Source organism: Oncorhynchus clarkii, chromosome 25 (assembly GCF_045791955.1).
Source record: "Oncorhynchus clarkii lewisi isolate Uvic-CL-2024 chromosome 25, UVic_Ocla_1.0, whole genome shotgun sequence".
Taxonomy (NCBI): Eukaryota; Metazoa; Chordata; class Actinopteri; order Salmoniformes; family Salmonidae; genus Oncorhynchus; species Oncorhynchus clarkii.
In genome coordinates this window covers 5,272,754-5,287,191 of record NC_092171.1, presented here as the reverse complement: position 1 = coordinate 5,287,191, position 14,438 = coordinate 5,272,754, and the positions used below count along the sequence as shown (strand labels likewise).

The window sequence follows — 14,438 nt, the reverse complement described above, 5'->3', positions numbered from 1 at the left end:
GACACTGATGCCCTTTGCAATCACGTACCTATGTGAGAGTGGATTCTCGGCCCTCGTTAGAATGAAAACGAAATACAGGCACAGACTGTGTGTGGAAAAGGATATAAGACTGAGACTCTCTCCAATACAACCCAAGGTTGCAGAGTTATGTGCATCCTTTCAAGCACACCTTTCACCATTTTTGATGAACAAAAAAGGTTTTATATGTAAGATCGCTAAATAAAGAAAGAAAATTATTGAGTATTATTCAATTATTATTTGTGCCCTGGTCCTTCAAGAGCTCTTTGTCACTTCCCACGAGCCGGGTTGTGACAAAAACTCACACTCATTCTTATGTTTAATAAATGTATCGTATAGTGTTTGTGTGGCAGGCTTACAATGATGGCAAAAAACAACATTTGAGAGTGCGTTGACCCTGGTGCTAGAGAGGGTACGCAGCTGGAGGTTGAATGTTTGAAGTGGTACGGGACTAGAAACATTTTGGGAACCACTGGTGTAGAGGGAGGGGACAGGTTAAAGAAGGATTTTTAAGCCTTGAGACATGAATTGTGTTTGTGTGCCACTTAGAGGGTGAATGGGCAAGACAAAAGATTGAAGTGCCTTTAAACGGGGTATGGTAGTAGATGCCTGGCGCACCGGTTTGAGTGTGTCAAGAACTGCAACGCTGCTCGGTTTTTCACGTTCAACAGTTTCCTGTGTGTATCTAGAATTGTCCACCACCCAAAGGACATCCAGCCAATTGACACAACTGTGGGAAGCATTGGAGTAAACATGGGCCAGCATCCCTGTGGAAGGCTTTCGACACCTAGTAGAGTCCATGGCCTGACGAATTGAGGCTGTTCTGAGGGTAAAAGGGAATGCAACTCAATATTAGGAGGTGTTCCTAATGTTTAGTATAACTCAGTGTGTTTGGACCAGTAAGATTGCAAATTCCCCATAAAATGTTAAACTAATGATTGGGTAAGAAGCAGACACAGTGCCTAGTGGAATTCGTCACACCCCTTGCACGGCTGTCGAATGCTGCTGCCTTAAAGGGATAGTTCATCCTAATTGTAAAATGGCATATTAGTTATTTCCCTGTAAGCAGTCTATCAACAAGGTATGACAGCAATCCATGCTTTGGCTTTGTTTCCCTGACCACTGTTTCAAATGCTAACTTTTTAACAATTGTGGCACAAATTCAATGCAAATAATTGGATTTGGGGCGGCAGGATTTGGGGCGGCAGGTAGCCTAGTGGTCAGACTGTTGAAAAAAAAAATCTGTCGTTCTGCCCCTGAACAAGGCAGTTAACCCATTGTTCCCAGGTAGGCCATCATTGTAAATAAGGATTTATTCTTAACTGACTTGCCTAGTTAAATAAAGGTTCAATAAAAAAACAGTGGTACCTATAATTATTATCATTTCCGCGCATTATGTCCAAATCATCCTAAAGTATCTAAAAATGGATTGTGTAACTGAATGAAGTTACTTATAGAGGATTTTGAAGTGAAATTAGAAAATGCTAATATAGGTACCATTGACTTGGATTTGTGGAAGCTACTCTGTGTAGCTTCCACAGTTAGTGTGAACCAGCTCACCCCTAAGACTACACACAAACTCTGGCTCTGTGAGATCCTTCTGGCAGGTATTGCACACCCGACCCTTATCCAATTTCAGCATTCTTTTTGAGGCTTGGGCCTGAGGGGACAAGAGATGAATATGAATACAATGCACAACATGTACTAATAAAACGGAGTCTACTTCCGCATCACGGAAACCCTGAAGATTCCCATTGTAAACAAAGCAAGTGCATCCCTGAAAAAATATTGAAGCGTGTGCTCACCCAAGTGTACTTGTGTCTAAGGAGTTCTACCTGGGCCAGGCCCCTCTCTACCCCTGCCATTCGTCTTTGATGGAAAGTCCCTCGAAGGGACCCCAACAGGAACTGGGAGACCAGCTGAACAGACCAGGAATCCGGCAGAACCTGGAGGACTGTATCCAGGTCAAAAGCAGCAGCGTTGGCATTCAACAGGTCCACGGCCGCACTCGCTAGCTCATTGGAGCCCAGGTAGATCCGGAGCAGGGTGAGGAAAAGGATGTGTTCCAGTTCCCTTTCCTGCCACCCAGCAGCCCTCCTGCAGTAGGCCCCTGCAACCTGGAGGTCTCTCTCTTTGTGGACCAAGGTCTGTAGGGCCTGATAGTGGTCACCAGCTCTCCCGAGCAGGATGGCCTGCTCGGTGTGCAGGACTGTCGGCTGGATGGCCTCTGTAATATCAGTCATACTTATATTATTATAAAACAATAATCACATACACTATTCAATCTAACCTGGGAATCAGGTTTCGAGAAAAAACAAATATGAATGATGAATGAATAGGAAGTTTATTAAGCTACATCAATCCGAATGAATATAGAGTTTAGTAAGCTACATAATTCTTAGAGCAACAAGAGTAATAATTATATTTATCCTGTTAAGTAGTTTTGATTAAATAGTTAGGTGAGTAAGGACTTCCTACATTCATTAAGCATGATACATTTTCATATGACTCACATACCATGTACTGTCATGGTGTCATAGAGGGAAGACTGCCACAGCAACTGTTGCAGTTTATCTCTGGTCATTCCTCCATCTGAATCCATACCCTTTCCATGTTGTAAGGCTCTGAGTATATGGGTGACATATGCGGTGGCCAAAAGGGTATGATGCTTCTCCTCCTGAGAAATGATAAAAAGGGGGGGATACAAATATGTGCCTTTAATTCATTTCAAACAACTGTTTAATATGGGTAAAAGTGGTGTGGTGCTATTGATATACTGGTGGTACCAACCTTGCTTTTCAAATCATGGACCAGAAATTCCAGGAACAACATCAAAGCTAGAGAGTACTTCTTTAAAAAAGTGAGGACATCCTCCTGTGCAAATGTGTCTTGGTCTTCTGGATCTCTTTTTGTGAAAATCTGTATTCCAACCTTAAATGTTACAGTAAAGAAATTACACTAAAATCGGTCAACATGAGGTATAGTTCCGATCAAATAATTATGTTATTTATTATAATTATAATATGTTTTATACTTTTCTACAGTTGCGCTATATGGATACTCAGATACCTCCTGGTTTCTTTGGAGAGCCCAGTCTGCAAACGTCCAAACGACGTCTCTCTGTTTTAGTCGACTGAGAGTTCTCACAATGTGCTCATACACATTTGAACATGAGCTTTCTTCATATTGCCCATCAGTAATTTTCACCCAAGTCTGCAACATCATAAGGACTTTAAGTTCTACCGGGAGTCAACCAAGGTCAAATAACATTTGTGATGACCGTACTTTTACACATCTTATTTTCAGTATGGTCTGAAATCCTAATTTAAGCAGAAACTACATTATATCATTGTTCACTGTCTTATAACACAAAGATGGTACAAAGTAAGATATAAAGAATATGCTATTGATTAGACTGGCTAAAATAAATGCAAATCATCTATTTATTGAATGCTAAACTCAGAGATTACCTGGATTGCTTTGATATGGTGACCATGACTCTGGTAGAGTAATCCAAGTGTGAAAAATCTGAGATGACAGTATAAGGAAATTATAGCAGTATTATATTTAATGAAGCATTGCAAGATTCAAATATATTGTTCTCAGTTTATACTGAACAGCCACCCATTCTCACCTCTTGTGCAGCTCAAGGAGAGGCACACATTTGTCGATTGAGCAGGAATTGGGAGAGGACACAAGTGCATCCAGGTCTACTCTGTCACCTTGCTCTGTGTACATTCTCAGTTGTGCATTATCGATATCCTCACTGCACTCAACTCCCTGCTTCGTCCCTCGAACCACCCTTAGGAAATCGCCCAGGAAGTCTAGATACTGTTGAAATGTGGTCCTGTCCTCTTGCCGTAGTGCCAAGAGCTCCTTTGCATTGTTCACTTTGACCAGCTGGGAATGAAAGGTCTCACAGAGTGGTTCCATCTCTGGATACAAGCTGATGATTTCTCTAGGGTCCAACTCTCCTTTGCTGTCAAAAACAGGAATGAATAATTGAAACATTATTGAAATATTTCAACAGACAGCAGAACTAATAATTCAAACTGTTATAACAAAGCAATACATAATGCTAGTGACATTATCTACTTTTACTATGATTGAAGGTAGTTTCTTTAAATGTAGGGGTCCATACTGAAAATAAGATGTGGAAAAGGACTGTCCTCACATAAAAAGTTCTTTGGCCTCTGAAAAAGACCCCTGGTAGAATTTAATGAATCCATCCATGCAAGTGATGATCTTATGCAGCTCCTGTCAAATCAAATACAACATTTGTCAACTCAAATAATATCACTTATCTTCTAAGATCTGGTACATATTTACAAATAAGCATATTTTAAATCAATTTATTTTTCTCAAGTCACTGGGGCTGAAGTTAATGTATTTGCAACTAAATCTTACGAGCAACACGTTAATGTATGTCTAAATTTAGTACCCACAAACCCAGATTTCAAAGCTTTCGAGACAGACAAAGTATAATGAAAAAGTCATGAACAGAAGGCATATTCATTCAAGAATACTCAATTCAACCCTCGACCTATAACTTGAGAATCTACCATGATTCCAACAAATCTCTGATACCATCTGTTGCCTTCATCATACACCATGTGCAGCTCAATAAATGATGAACATGATTACCCCGATGAAATATTACATTCATATACCATGTTATGAGGGTATTCATTTATTTAATGCTGTCTACACATCAGTTATAAAGTTGTAATATAGAATAAGGTTCTGATGCAATTTTGAACTTGTAGTCCTGTGGATTAGGCTATTGTAGTATGTTTGATTTGATTTTGATTTGATTTGGATCTCTTTTAGTCCCCATTTGGACTAATCTTCCAAGAGTCCTTAAACATTAAAATACAATTTATAATACAAACACACTTTCACATATAACACACTATTACAAACATACATAATATACTAGCATAATGACCCAATAAATACTCAATCTAAAAAATATTGATTCTTCATCTACTATAGTCCCACAACATTTCTATATACTATATTTAAATTGTTTTAAAATAATGTTTAAATCTATATATTGAAAGGTTTCTAGTTTGCTCAGTTAATTTATTCCATTCCTTTATTGCTCTAAATCGAAATGTTATTTTGCCTATTTCTCTTTTCTGTCTGGATAATGCATAGATGGTGAACAATCTATTCCTAGTATTTACGGAATGTCTGTCTCTTACCAACTGAATACCGTTGTGAATAGAACTTGGCCGTTTTAAATGATGTATATTATAAAATAAAATAATAATGTTGTTTTTTTCAATTATCTTGTCGATTGATGACCAACCAAGAACACGGCGCATGACTGCAACAGAAGAACCATATCTTCACCTTAAAATAATCCTTGCTGCTTTATTCTGCAGTCTCCTAACTTGTGAATATGTGAATAGTTGGATTCGTTTTTGTCTTTATTTTCTAGGATGGAAGAGTCAAGGAAGATGAGAGATTAATCATCTGTTAAATTTGTTAAAATCTGTGTTTTACCTTGTAAGAACCCTTGGGTACAAGAGCTTGCATTGTCTGGGTTCGACTTTCCTTTCATTTTCAAAGTCATAACCATGTTTGATTAATTACGTGAGAGTTGTAGTTCTTATTCTTGGTGTTCAGTTAGGCAATTTGATTCAGAGTCAAAAGGAGATCCTGTTTATTGTTAGTGATTACCTTGTAAGAAACCTGTGGAAGATGAGCTTGAACTCCACCAAGCAGTCCCAGTGCCTCCTCCACTCTCTCATACCTTACCAGGGTTTGGATCTGCTCCTCAAATGGTACATGGGACAAACCGAGGATCTCTCTCTCCATAAAAACGTACACACCCTCTGAAGAGAGGATAACATTGACATGTTCTGACAGAAACCCAAAACAGAGTATTTGAACCAGAGTGGAAGTCACAGTATGCAGAATGACCACAATTAAACCTTGTCACATTGTCATTGTCACTGACTGACTGACTGAATGAATTAAATGAATAAACATTTAAATGTGTTATTGGGTGGCAGCTTGATTGATTTGTTGGTCCAATACACTGCAAATAATTTCTTGTAAATTACTGTAGAAAAAGGTACAGCATGTTACCATACTGTATTTTTGCAGTATTCAATACTGTTACTGTGATCTTTTTTTACTATTGTTTTTATTGTAAGTTACAGGCAACTGTCTGCCTGTAAGTTACAGTAAAACAACAGTATAATGCATTACAGTGATCGTATTATGGTAATTGTAATGAATGAACGAATGGGTTAATTCATTAATTTAATTAATTGGGGGTGAATGGGGTTTGTATTTTACCGTAATTATATTGAATTGCTGCAAGCAGGTTGGCTGCTAGGTAATGTGTTTACATATGACAGCATATCAATGAATGCCAGTTTGGAAGCCTTTGTTAAGACCTCCAGAAGTGCAAGTGATATAAGACCACATTTTGGTAATTTATATCACTTGCAATTCTAGATGCCTTAACAAAGGCTTCCAAATAGTGACGGGGCTAAACAGACCAAAGGACATGTCAAATACTCAACCATTAAAGGTTCAGTGAACTGCTACTGTATTTTGTATAGCATATTTTATGGTAAAGTCCAAAATACATCAAATATTACGAGAATGTCCAAAATACGTCAAATATTTTCCAGCCGTTGAATATTTTCACATAATGCTACGTTTTTTTTACGGTAATCTACTGTATTCAGTTTATACAATGATTTAGAGTTTTTCTTTTATTTTACCTTTATTTAACTAGGCAAGTCAGTTAATAAGAACAAATTCTTATTTTCAATATTTTCAATAGGAACAGTGGGTTAACTGCCTTGCTCAGGGGCAGAACGACAGATTTGTACCTTGTCAGCTCGGGGATTACGATCTTGCAACCTTTCGGTTACTAGTCCAACGCTCTAACCACTAGGCTACGCTGCCGCCCCAAGAGTGATAATAACAGGATGGTTTTACAGTGTACCTGTTGTTGAGAGTAGGCCCCTGGCCCTAAGCAGAGGCATAGTCTGTTTGAGATGCTGATCCACCATACTGTAGACATAGAGAGCCTGAGGCTGCAGGGCCAGGATGTAAGGGTAACACACCACCGCTGCCAACAGCTCCTCAGGCCACTGCACTGGAGGCCGCTGGCATATGCCATTCTTCATGACAAACATGCCTGTGGCAAAGAAATAATAGTACATCTATACAACAAATATCCTATAGATACGTAAACTGTACCAACCAACACGTTACTTAAAATAACACATATTAGCCACTCATTTTGTAGTTTATAACGATATCTTACAGTAAATGTGTAAAAACAGGAAATCTATACTTTTCCCAGCAGTGGATTTGTATCCTTCTGTGTTCACTGCCGTCATGAACGGCGATATAAACATGACCATTTATTTTAAACTACTAGTGTGTAGTTGTTTATATTATGTACAGGCACAATGCTTGACTATAAAATCAGACAAAGTAGCTGTCTATAAGGTGTCTGCGTCTGGTGTGTTTGTCCACAGGCATTCTTTTGAAGGGCACAGAGCATGTGCTGCGTGCGAGTGTAATTGCTTTCATGACAGCAGCTCTTACCCAAGGAGCCGGGCCCATTTAAAAGGAATTCCCCTTTTCCTGCGGTGCTCACAATGATATTCTGCCTGCTCAGGTTGTGAGGGAAGAGATCAACGGTGCTTCCACTCTTGTGGTCGTGGAGGAAATACCTGTCACTGGTGGCCACACACAAAGTGTTATCATCCACAGCTAAGGCCACAGGGTCCTGGGGTAGAGACACCTCTTTAACACAATCCCATCTCTCCACCCCCACAACATGGATCCGGACCACTCTGCTCCTGCTAGAAGCTGTCACCAGCTCCACACACACAGACTGCGATGAGGTTGACAGTGTCGATTCACACACCTCAAAGAAAGACACGTGTTGGATCCGCTTCAGGAAAGGAAGGGGTTCTAGGGAGAACATGTTTAGGGCGCTAACGGAACGATCCCACAGAACCAGAAGGTGATTGAGAACTGGTATCACCCTTAATTGGGTGACTGGGCTGCTTGAGCCTAGCAGTTTCATCCTCCCCTCCCGAGGACTTTGACTGGAGTCCTTCGTGTCACTGCTGCTGGGTAGGATAAGGTGTTGGACCAATGAGTCTTTGGTTCCAATGTATATATTTCTGTCATAACACTCCAGGCTATGGATGCTGAATTTGTCTTTTTCTTTAGGGTTGGGAAGTTTTTCATAGACTTGCACTTGAGTGAAGGCTTTCAAACTCATTGCTGCTGTATTTGTTGATGTATGCCGATGCTGTTCTCGATATTAGATTAGAATACCCTAGACAAAAAAAATAAAGCAAATCATGTTTCATCAATGATCTACAACTGAACCCAAAAAAGTTGGAAATGGAAATGTATTTCACCAATGTTGTCACACAGACAATAATGCAAATCTATCATCAAATGAAAAAGTATATTCACGGGGTTTAGATGAACATCTATTCATATTTATTCTAATAAATTGTCCTTACCTCGATCTTGTGTTGTTAGAAATCCCTTCTCATGTGAAGTGTAGTTTGACCTCATCATGTGACTCCCATCCTGAGAGGAAGTCTGTGTCAGCCTTTTACACCACTTATTCTCAGCCTAGGAGTACAATTGCACAATGCCACCACAAGTTAAACCATAAAACACTTTTACAAGGATGAAAACAATCTGTGTGTTGAGGAATTATATTTTGACGTGCCACAAAACCTCAAATGAATTGTAGTGTTTGGTTTGTGGTCAGTCGCAAATGTGTCAGGAAACAGTAGGTGAACAATTCAGTATAAACTGGGGTATGTTTAGTATGGTGCAACATTCAGAATGTTATAGAAATGTAACAGGCCTTTCTGTAATATGGGAAAGAAAGTGCTCTTCCAAGATGTCATGTTTATTTGAAAAGTGTTTCAGCCTTTTAAATAAGCCAGAGAGGACTTATAACTTTTCTATGTACAGTATACACTGTTGTCTATTTTGCAGCAAGTTTAGTGCACTGTGTGTGTGACCTGACATAATTGGTTACGTCCTCTGGGTGGCATCATTGCTACAGGTTTCTTCCCAGAAACAGCCCTCAAAATCTTTGGTACAAAGGACAAAAGGGCATGATCACATACGTTTTATTAATTAAAGCAAAGCAGTGTCATTCATTTAACACGACAGATACATTCAATTTTAGGCATACATAAAAGAGGGTCACATTTTTTAGTTGAACAAAAGATTGTCACCTTATTTGAACTACTACAAAACAACTCCTACATTGATGTGAATAATGATGAACACATATAACACGCAAACAGGACAGACTAATGTGCAGACAAAATTATTGGGGTCAACTACACCCCTTTGTCATGTAGATCATCACAAGTTAAATTGTTCTGTGAATTATACATTTAACTTGGCAAACAATTCTATTACTTCTCTTGAAAAGGGAAGCTAAGGTGGACATCAAAGGGTCCTGTCCTCAAAATCATCACACTAGCAATGAAACAATAAAACAATTAAAGGTAAATATCGTGACCATCCTCTGTCACTTCTTGCCGGGTAGGGATTTGTTGTGGTGTTTCAGAATACGTTGTAGTAGTAATGTTTCGAGTGTGGTGCGACCATTTGCTGGATTGTTACAAGGTCATAAGGTCGTGACCTCACCAACTAGAGACACGGAGCACTGCATGCAGGTGAAAGACTCGCTGTGCCGCTGGTGCTCCTCAAAGGAGATGTACTTGGTTCCTTGCCAGACCTGCCACACAGATTCAGACACAGATATGCACACATATAAACACACCTACTGTATCAGCACAGCACACTATGCAGAATAATGCAAGCATAGACAGACACACACTTACAAGTACACACATATGATGTTACAAACACAAACACCAAGAGACAACATGTGATTGCCTGGCATCAATAGAGAATATTCATGGAAAATCTTAGCCTGGAGGGTGAGAAAATAAATGACAATATTTGTAGGGTGACTCACCGGTGACCAACAATTTACGACATTTGGAATGAGATTGACGTGAGGTAAAGAGTTCCTTGGTGCCCTGACTACCTAGTTAATTACATGTACATGATTAGTTTAATCACGTAATATTGATTAGATTTCACATTTAATGATGCGAAAGACATGACAGTGGTGTGTGAAGTGGTTTAAACTACAACTCTATCAAAGGACAAGACTACACCACGTGGCACATTGGCTTCACGGCTGGAAATGGTTCAACTCAGAGACTATCGATTCACTGCAGAATAAATGAGAAATTCTAGACGACACAAATTACTAGGCTGCAGGTAGAAATTACATAAACCTAGGACGAGAATACAGACAACCGCCGAATCATCTAATCTATGGGAACATTTCTGAATGGTACTCTGAAGTATCCATTCTAACCAACTACAACCACAAAAGACTTTATGACTTCAATTCATGTTAATCTGAGACTCTGATGAACCCTACAGGACGATCAAGGATTCCAACAGAGAAGACAACAACGACATACGGGCGTAAATATTGTAATTATTCTTGAATGAGCAGCCGTTTATGTGCAAAGATTTAGCAATTCAATGAATATAATAATAGACTGTGTGCAATGAATCCATTTTTTTCTTTCCCGCTCTTTCTTAGCCCCACCCCTTTCATTTTGTCTACCAAGCTGTCACATCGGCTTAGCCCACTAGGGACTTTTCTATCATTGTTAGTAACCAATATCTACTGTTTGTTTGTTATGTACTTCTGAGATTATTTAGTTAGGTAGTAAATCAATAATTAAGCCAATTTGTATATTGCTGAATGATAATTTATACTATGGTTCGTGCAGGTAACCAATCATTTTACGATGTTTGGAATGAGAATAACAAGGTAATAATAATAATAATACATTCATGACAATGACTAATCGATCAGATATTAAAATATCTGTAGAGTTATATTCTGAATGATATAGCTCTGTAAATCGACATTTTCCGTGGTGCCATTAGTTTAATCACGTAATAATAATTACACATAGAGTATTGATTTGATAAAATCTTCACATTTAATGACATTACAGGCATGACATAAGTAATATGCCTAAGTCCAGTTACAGCTTGTAACTGATCAAGTAGAAACAAAAAACTAAGTGTATTTTTCATTGTTTATTTGGTGGCATTACAAATGTGAATTCATATTTACAAAACATTTTACCAAACAAAAGACATTACAAAGTAACCTTTACTTAGGCGTGCCATTTAAGAACACATTCTAATTTATAATGACAGCCTACCCCAGCAAAACCCAGATGAAGCTGAGCCAATTGTGCACCGCCCTATGGGACTCCCAAACACAGCAGGATGTGATACAGCCTGGATACGAACCAGGGACTATAGTGATGCCTCTTGCACTGAGATTGTTGTTCAATTTCTTCAACAGATGATCAGGTTTATATACAGATGAAGTCAGAAGTTTACATACACTTTAGCCAAAAACATTTAAACCCAGTTTTCAAAATTCCTGACATGTAATTTCAGTTAAAATGTATTTGGCTAAGGTGTATGTAAACTTCCGACTTCAACTGTATATTCGACTTCATTTCAGCACCAATTGGTCGATAAAAAAATACTCTGATCTTGTATATTATACTATAAAAGAAATAGTGGTTTGATTCATCCTGAAAGTTGACATATTAAATAGTTCAATCCATGAAATATTGGAAGGTGAGAAGTGAATATGGGTGGAACAGTAGTCCTATAAATCAACCCTATAATCCTCACTAATCATGTTACTGTGATGACAATGGTCCAGTCGTTGTGAACCGTGTGCCAGGCTCCAGGTTTAAACTACTACATATGGTCTGCGTTGCAAAATGATTCAAATAGGCTACATGTCCCAAAATATTTCACAACTTGTAATAAGTTAGCCTAATATGATTCACTATTACTAGCGATCTTCGGGAACAACCACATGAATATGACAGAGGAAAGAAATGTAAACTAACGGCATGAAGGAAAATAACACTGAAGTGACAGTTATACATTAAACATTTATGTGGGTATAACAGACGGTGGCTGCTGATAGAGGGTAACATTTAACACAATACAAATTGTAAAAAATACAGAAGCATATACACCACTGTTCAAAAGTTTGTTGTCAAGTAGAAATGTCCTTGTTTTTTAAAGAAAACATATATTTTTTGTCCATTAAAATGACATCAAATTGATCAGAAACACAGTTAAGACATTTTTTATGGTGTAAATGACTATTGTAGCTGGAAACTGATTTTTAATGGAATATCTACACAGGGATACAGAGGCCCATTATCAGCAACCATTACTTCTGTGTTCTAATGGCACATTATGTTAGCTAATCCAAATTTATAATTTTAAAAGGCTAATTGATCATTAGAAAACCCTTTTGCGATTATGTTAGCACAGTTGAAAACTGTTGTCCTGATTAAAGAAGCAATAAAACTGGCCTTCTTTAGACCAGTTGAGTATCTGGAGCATAATCATTTGTAGGTTCGATTACAGGCACAAAATGGCCAGAAACAAAGAGCTTTCTTCTGAAACTCGTCAGTCTATTCTTGTTCTGAGAAATGAAGGCTTTACCATGGGAGAAATTGCCAATAAACTGAAGATCTCTTACAACGCTGTGTACTACTCCCTTCACAGAACAGTGCAAACTAGCTCTAACCAGAATAGAAAGAGGAGTGGGAGGCCCCAGTGCATAACTGAGCAAGAGGACAAGTACATTAGTGTCTAGTTTGAGAAACAGATACCTCACAAGTCCTCAACTGGCTGCTTCATTAAATATAGTACCCACAAAACACCAGTCTCAACATCAACAGTGAAAAGGAGACTCCTGGATGCTGGCCTTCTAGGCAGAGTTCCTCTGTCCAATGGTTGTGTTCTTTTGACCTTTTCTTTTTATTGGCCAGTCTGAGATATGGCTTTTTCTTTGCATCTCTGCCTAGAAGGCCAGCATCCCAATGGTAGCCAGTTAGCTTGGGTGCTTTACTGCTGTTGTTAAGTCAGTATGCTCAGATACACCCTACTCCTCGGTCAAGGCATCCAGTGTGCGCTCTAAACGCTCCGAGAGAGAAACACTCTGAATTTACGAATGGAAAATCTGACAATGCTCTGAGTTTACGAACACCCACAGCACACTCTGGCACTCCAGATTAAATTTACGAACACACCCATAGTATAGCCAGCCTTTAGTCTTGAAATCTTTGGTTGTTTAGTACATGGGCTCACATGTGAATCCTTAAATAGATGGGTGGGGCTAAAGCTTAAGAGGGTGTGAACAATGCTGAATGGGTGTAGACAAAGAAGAGCTCTCCAGTAGATACCAAGATCCTCAAAAGGTTCTACAGCTGCACCATCGAGAGCATCACTGCCTGGTATGGCAACTGCTCGACCTCCGACCTCAAGGCACTACAGAGGGTAGTGCATACGGCCCAGTACATCACTGGGGCCAAGCTTCCTGCCATCCAGGACCTCTATACCAGGCAGTGTCAGAGGAAGGCCCTAAATATTGTCAAAGACTCCAACCACCCAAGTCATAGACTGTTCTCTGTGCTACCACACGGCAAGCGGTGCCGGAGCACTAAGTCATGGTCCAAGAGGCCTCTTAACCGCTTCTACCCCCAAGCCATAAGACTCCTGAACATCTAATCAAATGACTACCCAGGCCTATTTGCATTCCCCCCCCTTTCAAGCTGCTGCTACTCTCTGTTATTATCTATGCGTAGTCACTTTAATGACTCTACCTAAATACACATATTACCTCAATTACTTCGACTAACTGGTGCCCCCGCACATTGACTCTGTACCGGTACCCCTTGTTTATAGACTCGCTATTGTTATTTTACTGCTGCTCTTTAACTACTCGTTGCTTTTATGTCTGACTCTTATTTAAAAAAATGTACCTGCATTTTTGGTTAGGGGCTTGTAAGTAAGCATTTCACTGTAAGGTCTTCCTACACCTGTTGTATTCGGTGCATGTGACTAATAACATTTGATTTGATTTGAAAATATTCAAGGGCCATTTTCTCAAAAGTGAGGTACAAGTTTATCAACTTTCAAAGCAGAATTACTTTCCCATTGTTCCTCAACTGTAGTGTATGATACACGAGATCTTCAGTTTCTTGGCAATTTCTCGCATGGAATAGCCTTAATTTCTCAGAACACGAATAGACTGATGAGTTTCAGAAGAAAGTACTTTGTGTCTAGCCATTTTAAGCCTGTAATCGAACCTACAAATGCTGATGCTATAGAAACTCAACCAGTTTACCTTCTTGTGGGCCGGTGGCAAGATTCGGAAGTTCGGATGACTGACGTGCCCAAAGTAAACTGCCTGTGACTCAGGCCCAGAAGCTATGATATGCACTATATAATATAAAACTGTTAAA

The 14,438-nt window shown here is 39.1% G+C and overlaps 1 protein-coding gene across 1 annotated transcript; it reads right to left on the bottom strand.

The window, feature by feature from the left end:
• Window positions 1-1,460: 1,460 nt before the first annotated feature.
• On the bottom strand, window positions 1,461-8,603 carry LOC139383962 (transforming growth factor-beta receptor-associated protein 1). Its single transcript, XM_071128585.1, has 12 exons — window positions 8,541-8,603; window positions 7,603-8,347; window positions 6,992-7,186; window positions 5,707-5,861; window positions 4,193-4,275; window positions 3,653-3,997; window positions 3,489-3,546; window positions 3,088-3,231; window positions 2,809-2,949; window positions 2,536-2,695; window positions 1,824-2,245; window positions 1,461-1,678 (listed from the first exon to the last, which is right to left on the bottom strand). Exons 2-12 carry the CDS (start codon window positions 8,288-8,290, stop codon window positions 1,538-1,540), a joined length of 2,532 nt encoding a protein of 843 aa, XP_070984686.1. The 5' UTR covers window positions 8,291-8,347; window positions 8,541-8,603; the 3' UTR covers window positions 1,461-1,537.
• Window positions 8,604-14,438: the final 5,835 nt, after the last annotated feature.